Below are 15,775 nucleotides of genomic sequence, written 5' to 3'. Positions count from 1 at the left end.
CACAAAGACATCTATCTATCTGTCCACAGAAAAGACTCACAGTTCTGCCATCAGACCTCAGAGCCACCCTGCCTGTCTGCAGTAATCCCAGGAAGAAGCGGGAGGCTGGGGTGCTGAGGCCAGGCCAATGCCTGCTGCAAGCCCGCACTCTGAGCTGGACAGGTCGGGCGGGGCCCCTTAGGTGCAGGGTGACCTTCAACAAGACACTCAGCGTTTTGAGGCCTTAGTCTGTTCATCTATAAACGGGCATAATGGTGCATACAGCACAGTGCTTCTGAGAGGATTAAATGAAATAATGCCTATTACATGCTTAGAGCAGTGTCTGGCACATGGTAGAGCACCCGTACTTGTGATTACTATTGTCACCCCAGTTATTACTACTTTGTCCTTGGTGGGCGGTACCAAATATGACTTGCAGCAGGCACTGGCCTGCCCTCAGCACACGGGGCTTTCACTTCCTCCTGGGATCGTTTCTGAAGAGACTCCGTGGTTCTGAATCCAGGGGCTCTGTTGTGAAGTTCTCTGTATCCCAGTTTGTCATTCCAGTGTCCCCACTGTTCTGCAGCAGAGGCACGGAGAAGGAACACAGACTCCTGGAGCAGTTCTGGCTCTTCAGTGCTGACGGCAGGAAAGGCAGCCTCGTATCCAGAGCCATGAATGCAGAGTTTGGAAACAAGATTACCTCCCTGAAAAGGTTCTTATTTAAGGAACACACACGGGCTTTACACAGATGGGTGAGAAGCAGTCAAGTGTCTGAAACAGGTTGCTAGGCCAGTTTTGGCCTGGCTGAGTGTGACCTTGGGTGGTGGGCTGAGCCTGTTGTCCCTCATGCTCCTCATCTGGAAAATGGGGAGGGTTTTCAAATACCAGGGTGAGGAAATGCAGGGCAAGCAAGTGCAGCCTGTTACATGCCTCTAAAACGTGACTGCTTTATAATATAGCTCACATACATTTAATAATAGAGAGCATACACAGGAAATTAGTAAGTGCTCATCAAATGTTTCCTGAATTATCTATATGAGTTTTTTTTTTTTTTTTACAGGGACAGAGAGAGAGTCGGAGGGATGGATAGGTAGGGACAGACAGACAGGAGCAGAGAGATGAGAAGCATCAATCATCAGTTTTTCGTTGCGACACCTTAGCTGTTCATTGATTGCTTTCTCATATGTGCCTTGACCGTGGGCCCCCAGCAGACCGAGAAACCCCTTGCTTGAGCCAGTGACCTTGGGCTCAAGCTGGTGAGCTTTGCTCAAGCCAGATGAGCCTGCATTCAAGCTGTCGACCTCGGGGTCTCGAACCTGGGTCTTCCGCATCCCAGTCCAATGCTCTATCCACTGTGCCACCGCCTGGTCAGGCATCTATATGAGTTCTTAAAATCCTGGCTAAAACTCAAATAATAAGGAAATTTATTTAAGATGCAAAGTATTTTGGTGTGTCGCAAATTACGCACTGCATTTATAAAAGATATCTGTCTTAGTCAAGTAATAACGCAGGGCTTTACTGTGCTCTGGGGCTACCAACTTAAGGGAACTTTGGCACAGGAAACTAATGCAGAGACCCTTGGAAAGGCCTTATCTTCTGGGTTGCACAGTGAGGGGTCAAGGCAGGGGTTACCTCTCTGCAATAAAAGACTGTGAGCCAGAGAAATTTCTCCGCCAGGATGACCAGAACCAGGCTCTTAGCAGTGTGGTCTGAAGACTGACAGCTCAGGTGTTGGTGTGTGATCCCTGGTCCTCATCTGGAGCTCTGGGCTGAGGGGCCACCAATCAGAGCTGAGCAAGTGGGATTGGGTTCCCTGGTCCAGCACAGGAGTCGGAGGCACAGCTCACTGGGTTGATAGTTTTTCTGGTGTCTAGGACTAAGCAGTGCACTCCCTTTTCACCTGAACAAGGACCCCTGCAGTGTCCATAGTTCCTCGGTAAGAGGTAGCATGATGTAAATATAGGATCTACTGATGCCGAGCAAGGAGGAGAAGCCCAGGGAGGGCTGGCAGGCGCTGTGCACATATGCAGCTGGGGAACTCGAGACAAGATAAGAAGACCGTAAGGCCAGATAGGGCATTGGTGGGGAGAGCAACAGTTATGTCGGAGGGCTCGCTGCAGGTTGGAGAAGTGTAGCTCTGGACAGAAGAGGGGCACCTGAATGGCAACCCTGTCACAGGTCACCTCTAACTGCCACCAGCTGAGATCTAGGTGTGACCCAGGCACAGGGCGGAAGGGAATCAACTCCTTCCTGTGGAATAGTGTCATCCCAGACCAGGGGGGTTCTGACCCAATGTAGGCCATGTGGACACTGCAAGACATGGTCAGCTAAGGCTGCTGCTGCGAGTTGGGGACTGTGCAAGTGCAACGTCTGGATTACTCACCAAGTGACTAGAGGCACATGTGTCTTTCCAAGACAATTCATCAGAGTCCCACAAATAATTTGCTCCCTGGAGCATTGCCAGTAACATCCACTGGTTTCCAGTGATTTTATGGGAACCCATGTGTGCCCTCCAGCTCCCACCTCAATACCAATTCAACCCATGAGGCTTGTAGCACGAGGCCCTGTGGTGTCAAAATTGCTTCCAGTATGTTCTTCCCCCTGTGTGGGGCCACCTTCGCCCTTCCTCCTCCCTGTGGAAGGCTCACTCTGTCCTTTTCTCCAATCTGCTCACTGCACCTTCAAGACCTAACCAGGACAAGGCTCTGGGAGGCTCGGCCCTGCTTTCAGGATGTGGATGTTAGAACTTGCTCGTGCCATCCGGGTAAATCTCCCCTGTGGTGGTGGCGCATGCATGGTCTCCCCTATACAGCTCTGGGCTAGACACCACAGAGCGTGGCCTCTCCTGACCTCAGTGACCTCCTCTACAAAGCAGCAATCATCATCATGTCAAAAGGGATGTGGATGATGAAGCTTTGTACACCGAGATGTTGATAAGATGCTTGTTAAAACATTGAGGCAGCATCTGTGCAGAGTAAACACACTGCCTGATGAGGAAACTCATGTAACCAAGGAGGCAGCATCCAGAATTAAAGGCACTGAATGACCGACTCCGCAGAAGCAGTTATCAGTCTTTTTTTCCTGGCCCCAAAGCTCCTGAGCATCAGTGTGCTCTACAGTGGCTCAAGAGGACCCATCAGCACCTCGGGAGGTGGGGTGAGGGATGCAGAGGGGTGGGGAGGCATGCACAGTTTGGAGATAGTCCTGCAGGTAATTCTAATACACCTCCCTACGGGAGACCGGCATCCTTTTAGCTAGCTTTTCTTACAAATATATTAAATTGAAACTTTTGGTAGCACTGTTTTCTAAGCTTTAGTAAGCATAATGCAGGTGACTACCTAATTATACTGCCTCTGTTTTAAAGTGTCCCAGTAGAAGACCACAGGATAGTTATAAAAAATAACAGCCTTGTAACGGCAGTTGGGTTATTTCATTAATTATGAACACAGAATTATGCTTTGCAAGCTCAAGCACTTGTCAGGTTAAGCAGGAAGAAACATCTCCCACTCTGAGTGTTTCCATGTCTATTTAAAGGTTGGAGGGTTCGCTGCTGTACATGGAGAGTGATGTGTTTATGGTGAACTTGGCTTGGCAAAGCAGAACGTGGGGAAAGACTGGTAAACATCCAACTGTCAATTTAGCCTCAAAAATTTACAAATCAATTATCTAAGTGACAGGAAGAAATATCAATCACAAAGAGATGGAGAGTTTCAAGGTGCTAGAAAAGGCGACCAATTAGTCCCCAGATCCATTCCATTATAGAGTGCCCATCAGAGTGGGCTGGTGGAGAAACCCCCTTATGGGGCTCAGGCTCTCAATAATCTCAAGATTCTGCCCACTGTGCCTTCTGCCTTGTGAGACCACCTTCTCACACCCTACCTGCGGCTGTCGTTAGAATCTGTCTCAAAGACCATTGCTAATGTTAACGGCAAAGCATCCACAACTCCAAGAGGCTGAGGTAGCTGGAAGCTCCAGCATCTTCAAACCAATCCTGATTTGAACCCCTCAGAGTGTGTCTCAGAGTCCCCAAAGCTGGACAGCATGGTCCAAGAAGGAAAGGGCCGTGGGGAAGGGGATGGAAGGCAGTGGAGGGGAGAGGAGAGGACAGCCCTTGGGAAGTTCAGGCATGCCTTGCTGCTGCTTCTACGTGGCTGCCACCGCTGCATCAGGACCTCCACAGCAGAAGCATCATGCTGTCAGTCTGACAGGTCTCATTCATAAAATATTTTCCTAATAATTGTATTGCCTCTTAGTTTAGATTTGAGACTATAAATTATACACATTAGGAGGAAAAAGCCCCGAGAAGGTATCTCATTCAATTAACCTTATTCCTTTGGGGAAGGCTAATGCCTTTTGCGTGTGGGTTCAATATTGGGGAGATCTTCTCTCCTGGCGACAAGGGGTTAAGATAATTAAAATTAGAGAAGTCTTGTTACTAGAGGATATGTTTTGATTATTAGATCAGATGAAGATAAGGGAGCAATAACTTTGGAAGAAGTATTGCCGAATTGTTTCATTAACTGCACAGTATTAAAGAATTCCCCCAAGATACGGATAAAGAACATTAATTTGTGAAAACTGTGTTTCCTTTTTTGTGAAGGCAAACATTAAAACCTTAACTGATTTGGAAGAAATTGCTCTATAATAAAAAATGTAAGGTCTACAGCCTCCCTCTTATGTAGTCAAATGCAGAATGTATGAGTCAAGCCTTTTAATGGTAACAAAGGAGGGAAAGGCAAATTATCTAATAATAATGCCAGTGCTAGGGTCAGAAATGCCTATAACATGAGAAAATTAGATTTAATCTAGAAATAAAAAATGAGTACTGGTACTCACTGGGCAGGCTGATGAGAGAAAAAGATACATTGGAGAAATAAATGCCATGGTTGGTGACAAACGTGACCATCTCCCCCAAGGGGCCCAGGCACCTGGCGGTTCCTCAGGCAGTGGATTAAACCCACTCCAGAGAGGAAGAGAAACCAGCTAGGGGGAGCTGTGCATCCCACCAGTGCCAGCGAGGTCAGGCCAGCGAGCTGCCAAGAGGACAGACTTGCTGGGAACTTGGTTCTGGGTCAGAAACACGGTCATGTGTTCAGAAGAAATATTTCAGTGAAAATAAAAGTCCAAATGGACCTAACTACATTCTAGAATTACTCTATATAAGGAAAAGTTGTCCTGACATTTCTATAACTAATCTTGACCCACCTTATTTACACAGCATACAATGACTGTACTTGGCAGTCAGTCCCTCATTCATCACACACCCCACAAATGGGACTCTGAGTGGGGGCAGGAGGAGGCCCAAGCAGGCACTGCTCAGGCTGGGGACGGATGGCCGAGCAGAGGAACGCCTGGCCTGGGTCCTATCTGTTCATGGTCGAATAAGAGACTCTAAGGAGGCCCTTCTGACTCTGACATGCTATGAATCTAGAATCCCAGGACTACCTTCAAATTATACTAGTAACTTCAAAGTTTTAAAAATACCTTAAGTGTGTGTATACATAAAAACATATTTTAAATATATATATTTATATATGTTAAATATTTTATGTACATATTTTAATATAACAAAAAAGGTTCCAGGTTCCGAATTTGAGATATAAAGTAATGAGAAACCCCAAGAGGATCTAGCTTTTGCCTGGGCTGCCGTGATTCCACCTGGGAGGAAAGAGACCAAGTGTGTTGGGCTGCTGTGGTACGTCACAGGCCTGAGGGACAAAAAATGGTCCTGAAGCTTGACAGTATGGCCCACAGGGCTCAGGGCAGCTCTTGCTTCCAGCAGCTTTGGGTACAGGAGAGCCCAAACCGCAGTATGTTGGGTCCTCTGCTAGCAGCCTTCACTGGAGGCCAGGGCAGCCACCGGGCTGGGACCCCACGGCTCATCCATACAGATGCCTGCGAACTTGACAACCACTTAACCCACCAAAGCAGCGCACAGACTCTCCAGGTCCAGCCCTGTCGGCCCAGGTCTGAGGTGGGGGAGCAGTGCCATGGGTGGGTAGTGGGCACTGATGATGGGGGTTTCTCCTGCGTGCTATGTGCAGAAAATGGCTGGTCAAGAGGAGGAGCTGCCCAGGCTTGATCTGGCAGAGGGGTTCACAGTCTGTCTCCCTGCCTTGGGCTCCAGGACTCTGCTTCTAGCTACTTCACAGAGGTTCAGAGTTGCCATATTTGTTGACAACTTCAGATAAGACATCCAAAACGGAACTCTGATGGAGCTTATGCACTCGTGCTTCTGACAGAGGTGCCCAGGGGAGCCTCAGGCCTTGTTGTACTGTTCTCAATGGAGGAAAACACTTGCTGATGGTTGGAGTTCAGAATGAAAAATACCCAAGCAGTCACTTTTGCTTTTGAAGAAGATTGAATTTTAACCACTATCTTTGCAGACCACAAAAATGAGAGTATCTCGAGCAATGACCAAGGCAGGGCCAAGAAGGCAGCTTCTGAGACAAGGCCTCCTGCCATGGTCACTACACCCATTTGGAGTCCTAGATGCTGAGGGACAGAGGCGCCCCCCCCCACCTTCTTAGGGTGTCAGTGCGGAGAGAGAAACACTGTGTAGGCCAACCCTGGGCTCCTCCAGGGCCGTGCGTGGAGGAAGGCAAAGGGCGTGCACCGCGCATCCAGCCCTCCCTTGCCTGCTGGCCCCCATGGCGCCCTTACTTTGAGTGTGCTGTTCTTGGCACTCAGCTGCTGCTCGAGCTGGGAGATCTGGTTGGCCGAGTTCTCCCGCAACTTGGTGAGGCTGGCCTGGAGTCGCTGCACGTCCTCCACCAGCTGGGCGATCTCCCGCTCTTTGGCGGCCAACTCAACTTCTAGGCTGGAGCGGGTCAGCACCTCTATGGCCTGCTCCTGGGAAGGAGAAAGGCAATGACAAAACTGCACCAGCTTCAGGCAGGTGCTCGGGGTTAGCTGTGCTTGCAACCACGCCAAAAACAAGGTGGGTGGAGGATGTGGACGGTGAGCTCACAGTAAGACATTACTTCCTGCCTCTGCTGGGACAGGACCTGCTGACTGCCCTCCCACACCGCCTCTCCACCTGCATGGTGAGCTGTCAGCAGGCTGTGTCCACTGAACGGGCACTTATGAGTACCGGGCACACAGCAAAAGGGTGGGAGTCCCTCATCTCACAGGGATTCTAGTCAGTGGGTGGGTTGGTGGGTGAGACACACTAAATGCACTTATTAGTAGCACAAGGAGTGCTGGGTGGTGGTAAGTGCCAGAGAAAAGCTGAAGCAAGGAGGGGTCATGCGGTTGGACTTGGGAGAGGCAGTTGGGGTTTTTAATAAGATGGTCAGGAAAAGGTTGTATCTGAGCAAAGATCTGAGGGAGGTGACAGAAAGGGCGTTGAAGGGGTTGGGGGATGAGTGCTTCAGCCAGAACAACAAATGAGAGGCTCTGGAATGTTTCAAAGTTTTCAGATCTTCTCCCACCAGACGAGATTCAATGTCCTTTTGGTTCCTTACTAAGCTCTCTAGAAGCTATGTTGTTTGACAAATTGATTTTCAGAGTCAACATTTTAAAGAGTTAAAAGATGTGGAAGATGCACATTTGGGATTCCTTTGCTTAGAAGTTCTTATGATGACTGATGTTTTAAAAAACTTATGCCATTCCCCAATTTGCTCATAGTAAAAAATATGCAAAACTGGGAAAGGTATAAAAAAAAAGAGATAAAAAGTTAAGTCTGTAATTCCACTTCCCAAGGAATAAAGCAATACTTTTTTCAAGTATTGACAATAATGACAGCTCCTGAATGATTCTGGAAGCTTTTCTGCTGGGCAGATGCACTTTTGGGCGATACGGACGGGGACAAGAAGGGTAAAACTACATGGGTCGCTGTGACAGCAGAGTCCTGGGGCAGCTTACACTGCGGTGCAGAATGCCACCATCCTGCTGTCATCCACTTCACGTCTGATTGTGTCCATACTGGTGTGGGAAACGGCAGCTGCAGCCCTAGGTGGAGGAGCAGCTACGCTATTCCACGCATCGATGTGCTTGTCACAGGGTTTCACATTTGGGAACAGTCACCCAGGGAAATGATTTTTCATATTATCCTCTGGGGAAACTAAGGCCTGTACCACTTAAGAATGTAGTTTTATGTGCACAGAAGGGATTCCTTTGTTTCTTTGATTTGTAAATATAAAAGAAGATTCTCCTTTCTCTTGACTTCTGGAAGATGGGCACATAGCCTGGGACCCACATGGTCACCTTCCCGCCAGCTTATTTAAGGGCACACGCTGTCCAGACCAGCTCAGTTCAGAGTGTGCTCCATGGACTGGTGCCAGTCCACAAAACCCTGCCAGTACACAGTGAGACAAGTACAGAAATTGAAAGTAAGTGTTTAGAAATGTTTACAGCAATTGAACATTTTTTTTGTGACATTTTTTATTGTCTTTTATAAAACCATCAATCTGTGACAGATTAGAAATTTAATAATCAAAACAACCCTGTCCTTTACCACAGTTTAGGAAGCATAACCCTAGATAACACTGGGCAGATCAAGGTCAGGGGGCCTAAGACAAGCCATCCAGCAGTGCTGGCACTTACCATCCAAAAGAAGGAACGAAGCTTGTGGAGGTGAGCCCCGAGGAGAGAGATGAGGGTGAGGAGGGTGAGGAGGGCGAGGAGGGCACAGCAGGAAAGGGAAAGGGAAAGGAAGGGAAAGGACGGGAAGGGAAGGGAAGGGAAGGGAAGGGAAGGGAAGGGAAGGGAAAGACAGGACTGGCAGATCCCATCAGAAGGAACAGGGACTCCATTTCAGGGTGGGACACCACAAGTGGGCACTGAGGTTGAAAAGGGCAGGGAACAGGGCACAAGGAGGGACCAATGCGGAGGCCAGCTTGTAAAAGGTCATGTTGGTGACTGATGGGGAACGATCAGAGGAGTGGCCAGAGGTGCCTGGACTGTGGAACACAAGGGGAATGATGGCAGTGATATTTGGTCTCATGGTGAGTATAGAATGAGCCATGTTATCTAATTTACCTTATTTATCAATTTTCTAACTGGAGGGATGCCAGCCACAAAAACTGTTTCAAGTGCTCTTAGGGGAAGAGTCTAAAATAAGCCAAAAGGTGATCTGGGGTTTTAGATAGTTAAAACCAAGTTATATCAGGGACAAGTGGGCCCAATAATACAGGATGAGGCAAAAGTATGTTTATAGTTGTGAACATGCAAAACAGAGTTTATTCTTGTGTTATTTATTAATTATTGTGTTATTTTCCATATAAACAACTGTAAACCTACTTTTATCTCACTCTCTATATATAAAAAGAGCACTTCTCAGTGCTGGCCCTGGGCCCAGGATAGGAACCTGGGAGTAGGCAGACCCAGAGGACCATGTGCTTAATTCCTGAGGCCCAGTGTGGCCTGGTCACAAGCTGATCATGTGACCTTGGGTACATCAACTAACTCAGGAACCTGGGCCACTAATTCTTCACTTATAACATAGCGAAAATAGTCTTTTTTTTCTTTGTGACAGAGACAGAGAGGGACAGACAGGGATAAAGAGAGATAAGAAGCATCCATTCTTCGTTGCAACACCTAAGTTGTTTATTGATTACTTTCTCATATATGCCTTGACTGGGGGGCTACAGCAGAGTGAGTGACCTCTTGCTCAAACCAGCAACCTTGGACTCACGCCAGTGACACTGGGGTTCAAGCCAGCGACCTTTGGGCTCAAGACAGTGACCATGGGATCATGTCAATCCTACGTGCAGGCTGGTGACCCCATGGTCAAACTGGTGAGCCTGTGCTTATGCTGGTGACCTTGTGGATTCGAACCTGGATCCTCAGCATCCCAGGTTGACGCTCTATCCACTGTGCCCCACCGGTCAGGCAGGGGCTGCCATTTTTTCAAGTCTGACAAAAGGCTCTTGTGGGTACAAGAATGAGGTCCTAAGAGTCTTTCCTATTAGGGACAGTCCCACAACTCAAGGCTCCCAAGGCCTGTAAGAGCATCTTACATTCATCACGGGAGCTAGGTTTTGGGGTTGGGGCTCTGATGGCTCAGGAGCCAGGAGAGGATATGTGGTAATGCTTTGTAGAGTCTAAAAAACATTGTTAAAAAACAAACACAATAAACAAGGAAGGGCTTAAGATGATGATAGTGGCAGGAGTGTTTCCAAAGGTAAAAATGAACATAAAAACAGAAGCTACTGAGGTAACAGTCCATTAAACTTTGTCCCTTTTGAACCCATTCTCCACCCTCTCTCCCAACCTGCTTGTGTTAAACATCACAAGTTGTGTAACTGTCTAGTGAGTCCTCCTATTGAGATTAGAACGGGCTGCAATAAACTAGATAATCATCTCTGTTATCCTGCAGCCATTTCCATATTAAATGTGAGCACTACTCAATGTGAGGAAACCTAACTGTGAAAAGACGGTGCATGCAGGACCCCAGCCCAAGAGACACCCTTGATGTCGAGGCTGGTTTTAGTTGTGTTTACTCCAGTGGGGGAGAGATGAGAGAACGGGAACCCCAGCTTTCTCTCTCTCACCACCAATTTATTGCTGCAACAAAAAGTGGGTGAAGCAGAATGGATCTATGCAGTGTGTGCACCCGATATTCACTTGAGAGACAGGCAGGTATATTTTCTTTCTTCTTTTTTTTTTAATATTTTTCTGAAGAAAGAAGCGGGAGAGGCAGAGACAGACTCCCACATGCGCCCGACCGGGACCCACATGGCATGCCCACTAGGGGGCGATATTCTGCCCATCTGGGGCATCACTCAGTTGCAACCAGAGCCATTCTAGCGCCTGAGGCAGAGGCCATGGAGCCATCCTCAGTGCCTGAGTCAACTTTGCTCCAATGGAGCCTTGGCTGCAGGAGGGAAAGAGAAAGAAAGGAGAGGGGGAAGGGTGGAGAAGCAGATGGGTGCTTCTCCTGTGTGCCCTGGCTGGGAATCGAACCTGGGACTTCCACACACCAGGCCGACGCTCTACCACTGAGCCAGCTGGCCAGGGCTCAGGCAGGTATATTTTCTAGCATTACAGGTTGTTGAGGTCCAAGAAGGTGGCCCTGTGTGGTATGCTAGAGCCCTGAACTAATAATATCTGTCTGTAAATAGCTGACAAAGGACCTGCATGAAGGGAAAAGAGTGGACTTTGGACTAAAACAAACTTAGGATCAAATGCCAGCTTGATCATTTTCTAGCTGTGTGACCTTTGGCAAATTCCTTACTCCTCTGAGCCTCTCAGTTTCCTTCCCTGTAAAATGAGGACAATAAAACCTGCCTCTGATGACCACGGTGCCATGAGGCAGAAGTGAAGTAACCATATGAAGCACCGGCATGGCCCCTAACACAGAGCAGGCGCTCTCTGAGCGGCAGCTCACCTTCCAAATGTGACGATTCCAGTAAGAGACCCAACAGATCGGTTTGGGACTTTGCTAGATCTATAGAGTCTACTGTTCCTCTGCCGAGCTCTGCCAGCCAAGCCCAACAGACACTCTCCTGCTGGCCCAGTTTCCTGAGCTTGCTCCCTGGTCGGCTGAGTGGACTGGCTGTGGGAACGCACACCCGAGGGAGCCCTGGCAGGGCTGCTCCTGGAAGACTGAACCTGTGCCATGTAAACACTGTGCTTAGCCGACGATGAAGTGTTTAAGCACCCCGAGGACCCACAACTTACTCTACCTGCAAAAACATTCATTTCTTCCTGAAATGTTTTGGTTGCTATAATCCAGGATGGTGCCAGAAATCCTTTCAATCAAAGCATTTAGCTTGGGAGCCCTGTGTGGACACATTAGGATGGAAGACTTTCTCTAGGACCAGGATCCACCACAAAGGCCAGGAGAAGCCGTACTGACTTCGTCCTCGAGGGCTTCCTCCTGCTAGGATGCTGAGTCCAGTCCACGTAAATCTAGATGAGGGGATACCGGCAGAGCCAAGGGGACCTTTCAGGTAAGGCTAAAACCAGAGTCCGTGAAGGATGAAGGATGCAATGGTTCCTAAATTGGAAAACTTTTCTCTGTGTTCTAAGATACTTAAATCATATTTTATTTAATGTTAATGTAAAGAAAGAAAACAAAAAACCCATTCTTAAGAAAGGTTCCACCACTAAAACTCTGTTTTAGATTTATTCCCAAGGACTAATTTAAAAGTTCCAGTATAAGGTGGCAGAGAGCCCCTGGCCAAGTCCTGGGTTGGCCACTGGGGCCAAGCGCTCCAGAGCGAGGAGTTTATGTTCACGGAGCTTCTGTGTCTTCATCTAAATCAGCGGTTCTCAACCTGTGGGTCGCGACCCCGGAGGGGGTCGAACGACCAAAACACAGGGGTCGCCTAAAGCCATCGGAAATACATATTTTATGATCTATATAAAGAAATAACAATATCCCACTTTGTGTATTCGGTGGAATAATGGCTATCAAACTGACACGTGAATTTACTAGAAGAGCAAGTTTCCCGGCCTGTGCTCTCTCCGGAAGGGGCCCGGCTCAGCCCTCCCTGCTCTCCCAGCGTCCACGATGGGTGCCGGCAAGGGCGCTGTAGCTCTTTGTTAAGTAAAGGGGCACTTATGAGTGCAGTTCACTCATCACAGGCTATGAGAGCTGAAGGGACCACAGAATCACTTGTTCCTTACCCTACACACAAGGAAACCAAGGCCTAGTAAGTTTAACTCCCTAAATGTATAAAAAAGTGATGGGGCCCTGGCCAGTTGGCTCAGTGGTAGAGCATCGGCCCGGCATGTGGATGTCTCAGGTTCGATTCCCAGCCAAGGCACATAGGAGAAGTGCCCATCTGCTTCTCCACCCTTCCCCCTCTTTCTCTCTATCTCTCTCTTTCTCTCCTGCAGCCGAGGCTCCATTGGAGCAAAGTTGGCCTGGGCACTTAGGATGGCTCTATGGCCTCTGCCTCAGGCACCAGAATGGCTCCGGATGCAATGGAGCGACGCCCTAGATGGGCAGAGCATCGCTCCCTAGTGGGCATGCCATGTGGACCCCGGTCGGGTGCATGCGGGAGTCTGTCTTTCTGCCTCCCCTCTTCTCACTTCAGAAAAAATACCAAAAACCCCACAAAACAACAACCCCCCCCCCCCCAAACCTAACAACAGCAACTTATGGAACTGAGCTTAAACTAGGGCTCCTGAACCAGATGCCAAACACAGTAAGAGTAACTGCTAAGGTTTCCTGAGGACTTATTATGGGTCAGGTCTTACTCTAAGAGTTTTGCTCAGATTTCTGAAACCCTTTTAAAAACCCATTTTATACATGATGGAACTGACACTCATGAAGGTTAAATGACTTGTTTAAAGTCACAGAGCTGACAATTGCAGAGCCATGGTCTGGCCCAGGGGCATGGCTCCAATATCCAGGTCTTCACTGCATGCTGCTCCATATAATACCCAGCCCTGCAGAGACTGGAATCCAGCAGTTTCAAGTCGCCTCCAACAAGCTGGGAAAGTTCCAGCTATGAGCAATCATTATTAATGTTCGGAAAATGAAGAGGCGAAAAGACCAGGATGTGCGCCTCACACCCCTGCTCGCCTCCACTTTGAGCAAGGTTCTGGCAATCACACAGACTCAGAGCGGGCTGTCACCTTATTACCTCCTTGGCTTCCCCAGCTCATCACAAAATGTTTCTCACTCTGGAAGGACACATTTGGGAGAAGACCAAACCCCAAATTTTCCTGTGTAATTTTGGCAAAGCTCTGGTTTTAGATTACCCATCTGCCAGCCACCACCCCATAGGTTAAGTAGGGAAGATGGCCCCGTGGGTGATGGGATTGGTCCCCACCTATACGCTGGGTGGGCGTCATGCTGACCGCAGAGCATCGACCCATAATCAGTAAAACTCTTCCTCTGACTCTAACAAGTTCTACCCCAAACTGTTAAAAGCATTCCCCACCAAGACAGCTGTACCGCCTAAAATATTCCAAAAAGGGACACTAAGTAGCAAAAGCAGAAAGCAGCTATAACACAGAAAGGTACAGACGCCAGGCACACAGAGTCCCCACAGGGCCCGGCTACCCACCACGTCCGGTGCCTTCTGGATCTGCGAGGCCAGCTGGAGAGAGTGGTTGGCTGACGAGAGCTGCTCCCTCAAGGTCTCCGCCTCTCTCTGAGCCACCTCTGCCCTCTGAAGGAAATGAAAAGGGTGAGAAGAGAAAGTACATTCAGTTTAACAACTGACAATTATTACAAGAACATTCATCAATTCATGCCTGACTGACTATAATTGATTTTCCTAAACACTCAACCTAATAAATGCTAGAAAAAAACATAGAATGTGATGGATTTTTATTTTAAACAGTACAAGGAAGAAATAATTGAGCGATTATGACAGTAATTTAACGCTAGGAGCAAGGAATCCCCTGCTGATAGTAATGCTCCGGCCCACTGAATTTCCCAGACTGAATAAATACAAGTGGAAATAGAGTCTTTTGATTCAATTTCTTTCTATTCTCATAGACCAAGAAGATTTTATTGCAGGATTACTCCTGGGAGTAATTCTCAAGGGTAAACAGTGAATTAAAGACACTCCGGCCATTCTCTTCCTAAAACATGCACAATGTTGTGGTTGTTTTCCTTTGGCAAGTATTTCCATAAACGCACAGGGTGTAAATGCCACTTCTTTTGTGAGGGCCAGGCTTATTTCAACATATTTAACTCTTCACCTGACAAAGTTTTCTAATGCCAATGCTGGTATTGCAGCCAGCAGGCAGGTTTGGGGTTGGGGGTGGCGGGGGCAGGAGGCAGGAGGTGGCCCAGGCCCACTGTGCACCAGGAGGGATGCAGCTGACTGCAGGAAGGAGGTCCAGGGAGAAACAAGTAGGTACTTCTACCATTTGCATTTAATTCCCAGTCAAGGAAACCAATGGCACTAAATAGCAAATAAGGATTTCCCACTGAATGGGGGAAACAGGCCACTCTAGTGCCTGCCAGGGGGCAGGGATTGGGCATTTGGAGACAGAGGGATGAGGGCACGTTACCTACTTAAGCTCACTAAGCTTCTACCTTTCCATCTCCAAAATGGGAACACCGGCTCTCTCTCAGGGACCCCGAAAGGATTAACATCTGCAGAAGTGCGTTGCACACACAACTTATTCAGAAGTGTTTTATTAATGGGCTTGTCTGGATTTTACCATTATAATTGAGATGAGACTCTGAGATGGGTGAGAAAGGCAGCTAATTGACATTGGGAATGCAGGCTGAGAAGTATTATGCTTATTTTTTCTACCAGACGTACATTCTGCTAATAGAAAAGATTAAAGAGAAAAGCCTGGGTGAGCAGGGCTGTTTCATGCGTTTCCTCATTTTGTGGTGTGATGTTATGTGTCTACTAATAGCTAAGAAAGACTGAAAAAGAGAAACAAGAAGTTCGCATGCCCCAGTACTCGCTGATCAATCTAGTTGTACTAGAATGGGCCTGGCAGCCCCAAGCAATCATGTGCCGGCAGTGTAAATCTATCTGCACTGCACACAGACAAATTAGGATATTTCTAGGAGCAGTTACTTCTGCCCAGGGTGGTGCTGGTGGCCGCCTGCCCTGCTCCTGCAGGAGCTCCTGGGATTGCACTCAATCTAACTCCCATGGCGCCCGGCCAGGCCTGTCTGTGCTCAGGCAGTCGCCTCCCACCATGCTCTGCTCCAAACACAATCTAGAAGCACCCGTCAGGAAAGGCAGCGGTGTGACCGGTGGGGCGAAGATGGCAGGGGTGACTCTGGTTTCTGCTAACTGTAGGAAAAGTCTCCTCTTCAGTGAAAAAAATTTCCCCCACGTTATATCCAACTGTGCCACTCTAAGTTTTTCTGATAAACATGTCATATCACTGGAAAGTTTACTCTTTGCTTTCTAGT

At 48.1% G+C, this 15,775-nt stretch overlaps 1 protein-coding gene across 8 annotated transcripts in view; it reads right to left on the bottom strand.

Moving 5' to 3' along the window:
• Window positions 1–15,775, bottom strand: part of CUX1 (cut like homeobox 1) — a 373,287-nt gene that overhangs the window by 84,634 nt on the left and 272,878 nt on the right. For 6 of the 8 annotated variants that reach the window (XM_066274464.1, XM_066274469.1, XM_066274466.1 and 3 more), the window contains exons 10-11: window positions 13,950–14,054; window positions 6,646–6,834 (exon numbers count right to left, since the gene is read on the bottom strand). In XM_066274464.1, coding sequence (XP_066130561.1) covers window positions 6,646–6,834; window positions 13,950–14,054 — 294 coding nt within the window. The remainder of the gene's footprint in view (window positions 1–6,645; window positions 6,835–13,949; window positions 14,055–15,775) is intronic. The other 2 variants (XM_066274467.1, XM_066274462.1) reach the window with 1 other exon arrangement.

The sequence above is a fragment of the Saccopteryx bilineata genome, chromosome 4 (genome assembly GCF_036850765.1).
Source record: "Saccopteryx bilineata isolate mSacBil1 chromosome 4, mSacBil1_pri_phased_curated, whole genome shotgun sequence".
In the NCBI taxonomy this organism is placed as follows: Eukaryota; Metazoa; Chordata; class Mammalia; order Chiroptera; family Emballonuridae; genus Saccopteryx; species Saccopteryx bilineata.
Note: the sequence above shows the minus strand (reverse complement) of the source record. Positions and strands in the feature narration are given on the sequence as shown.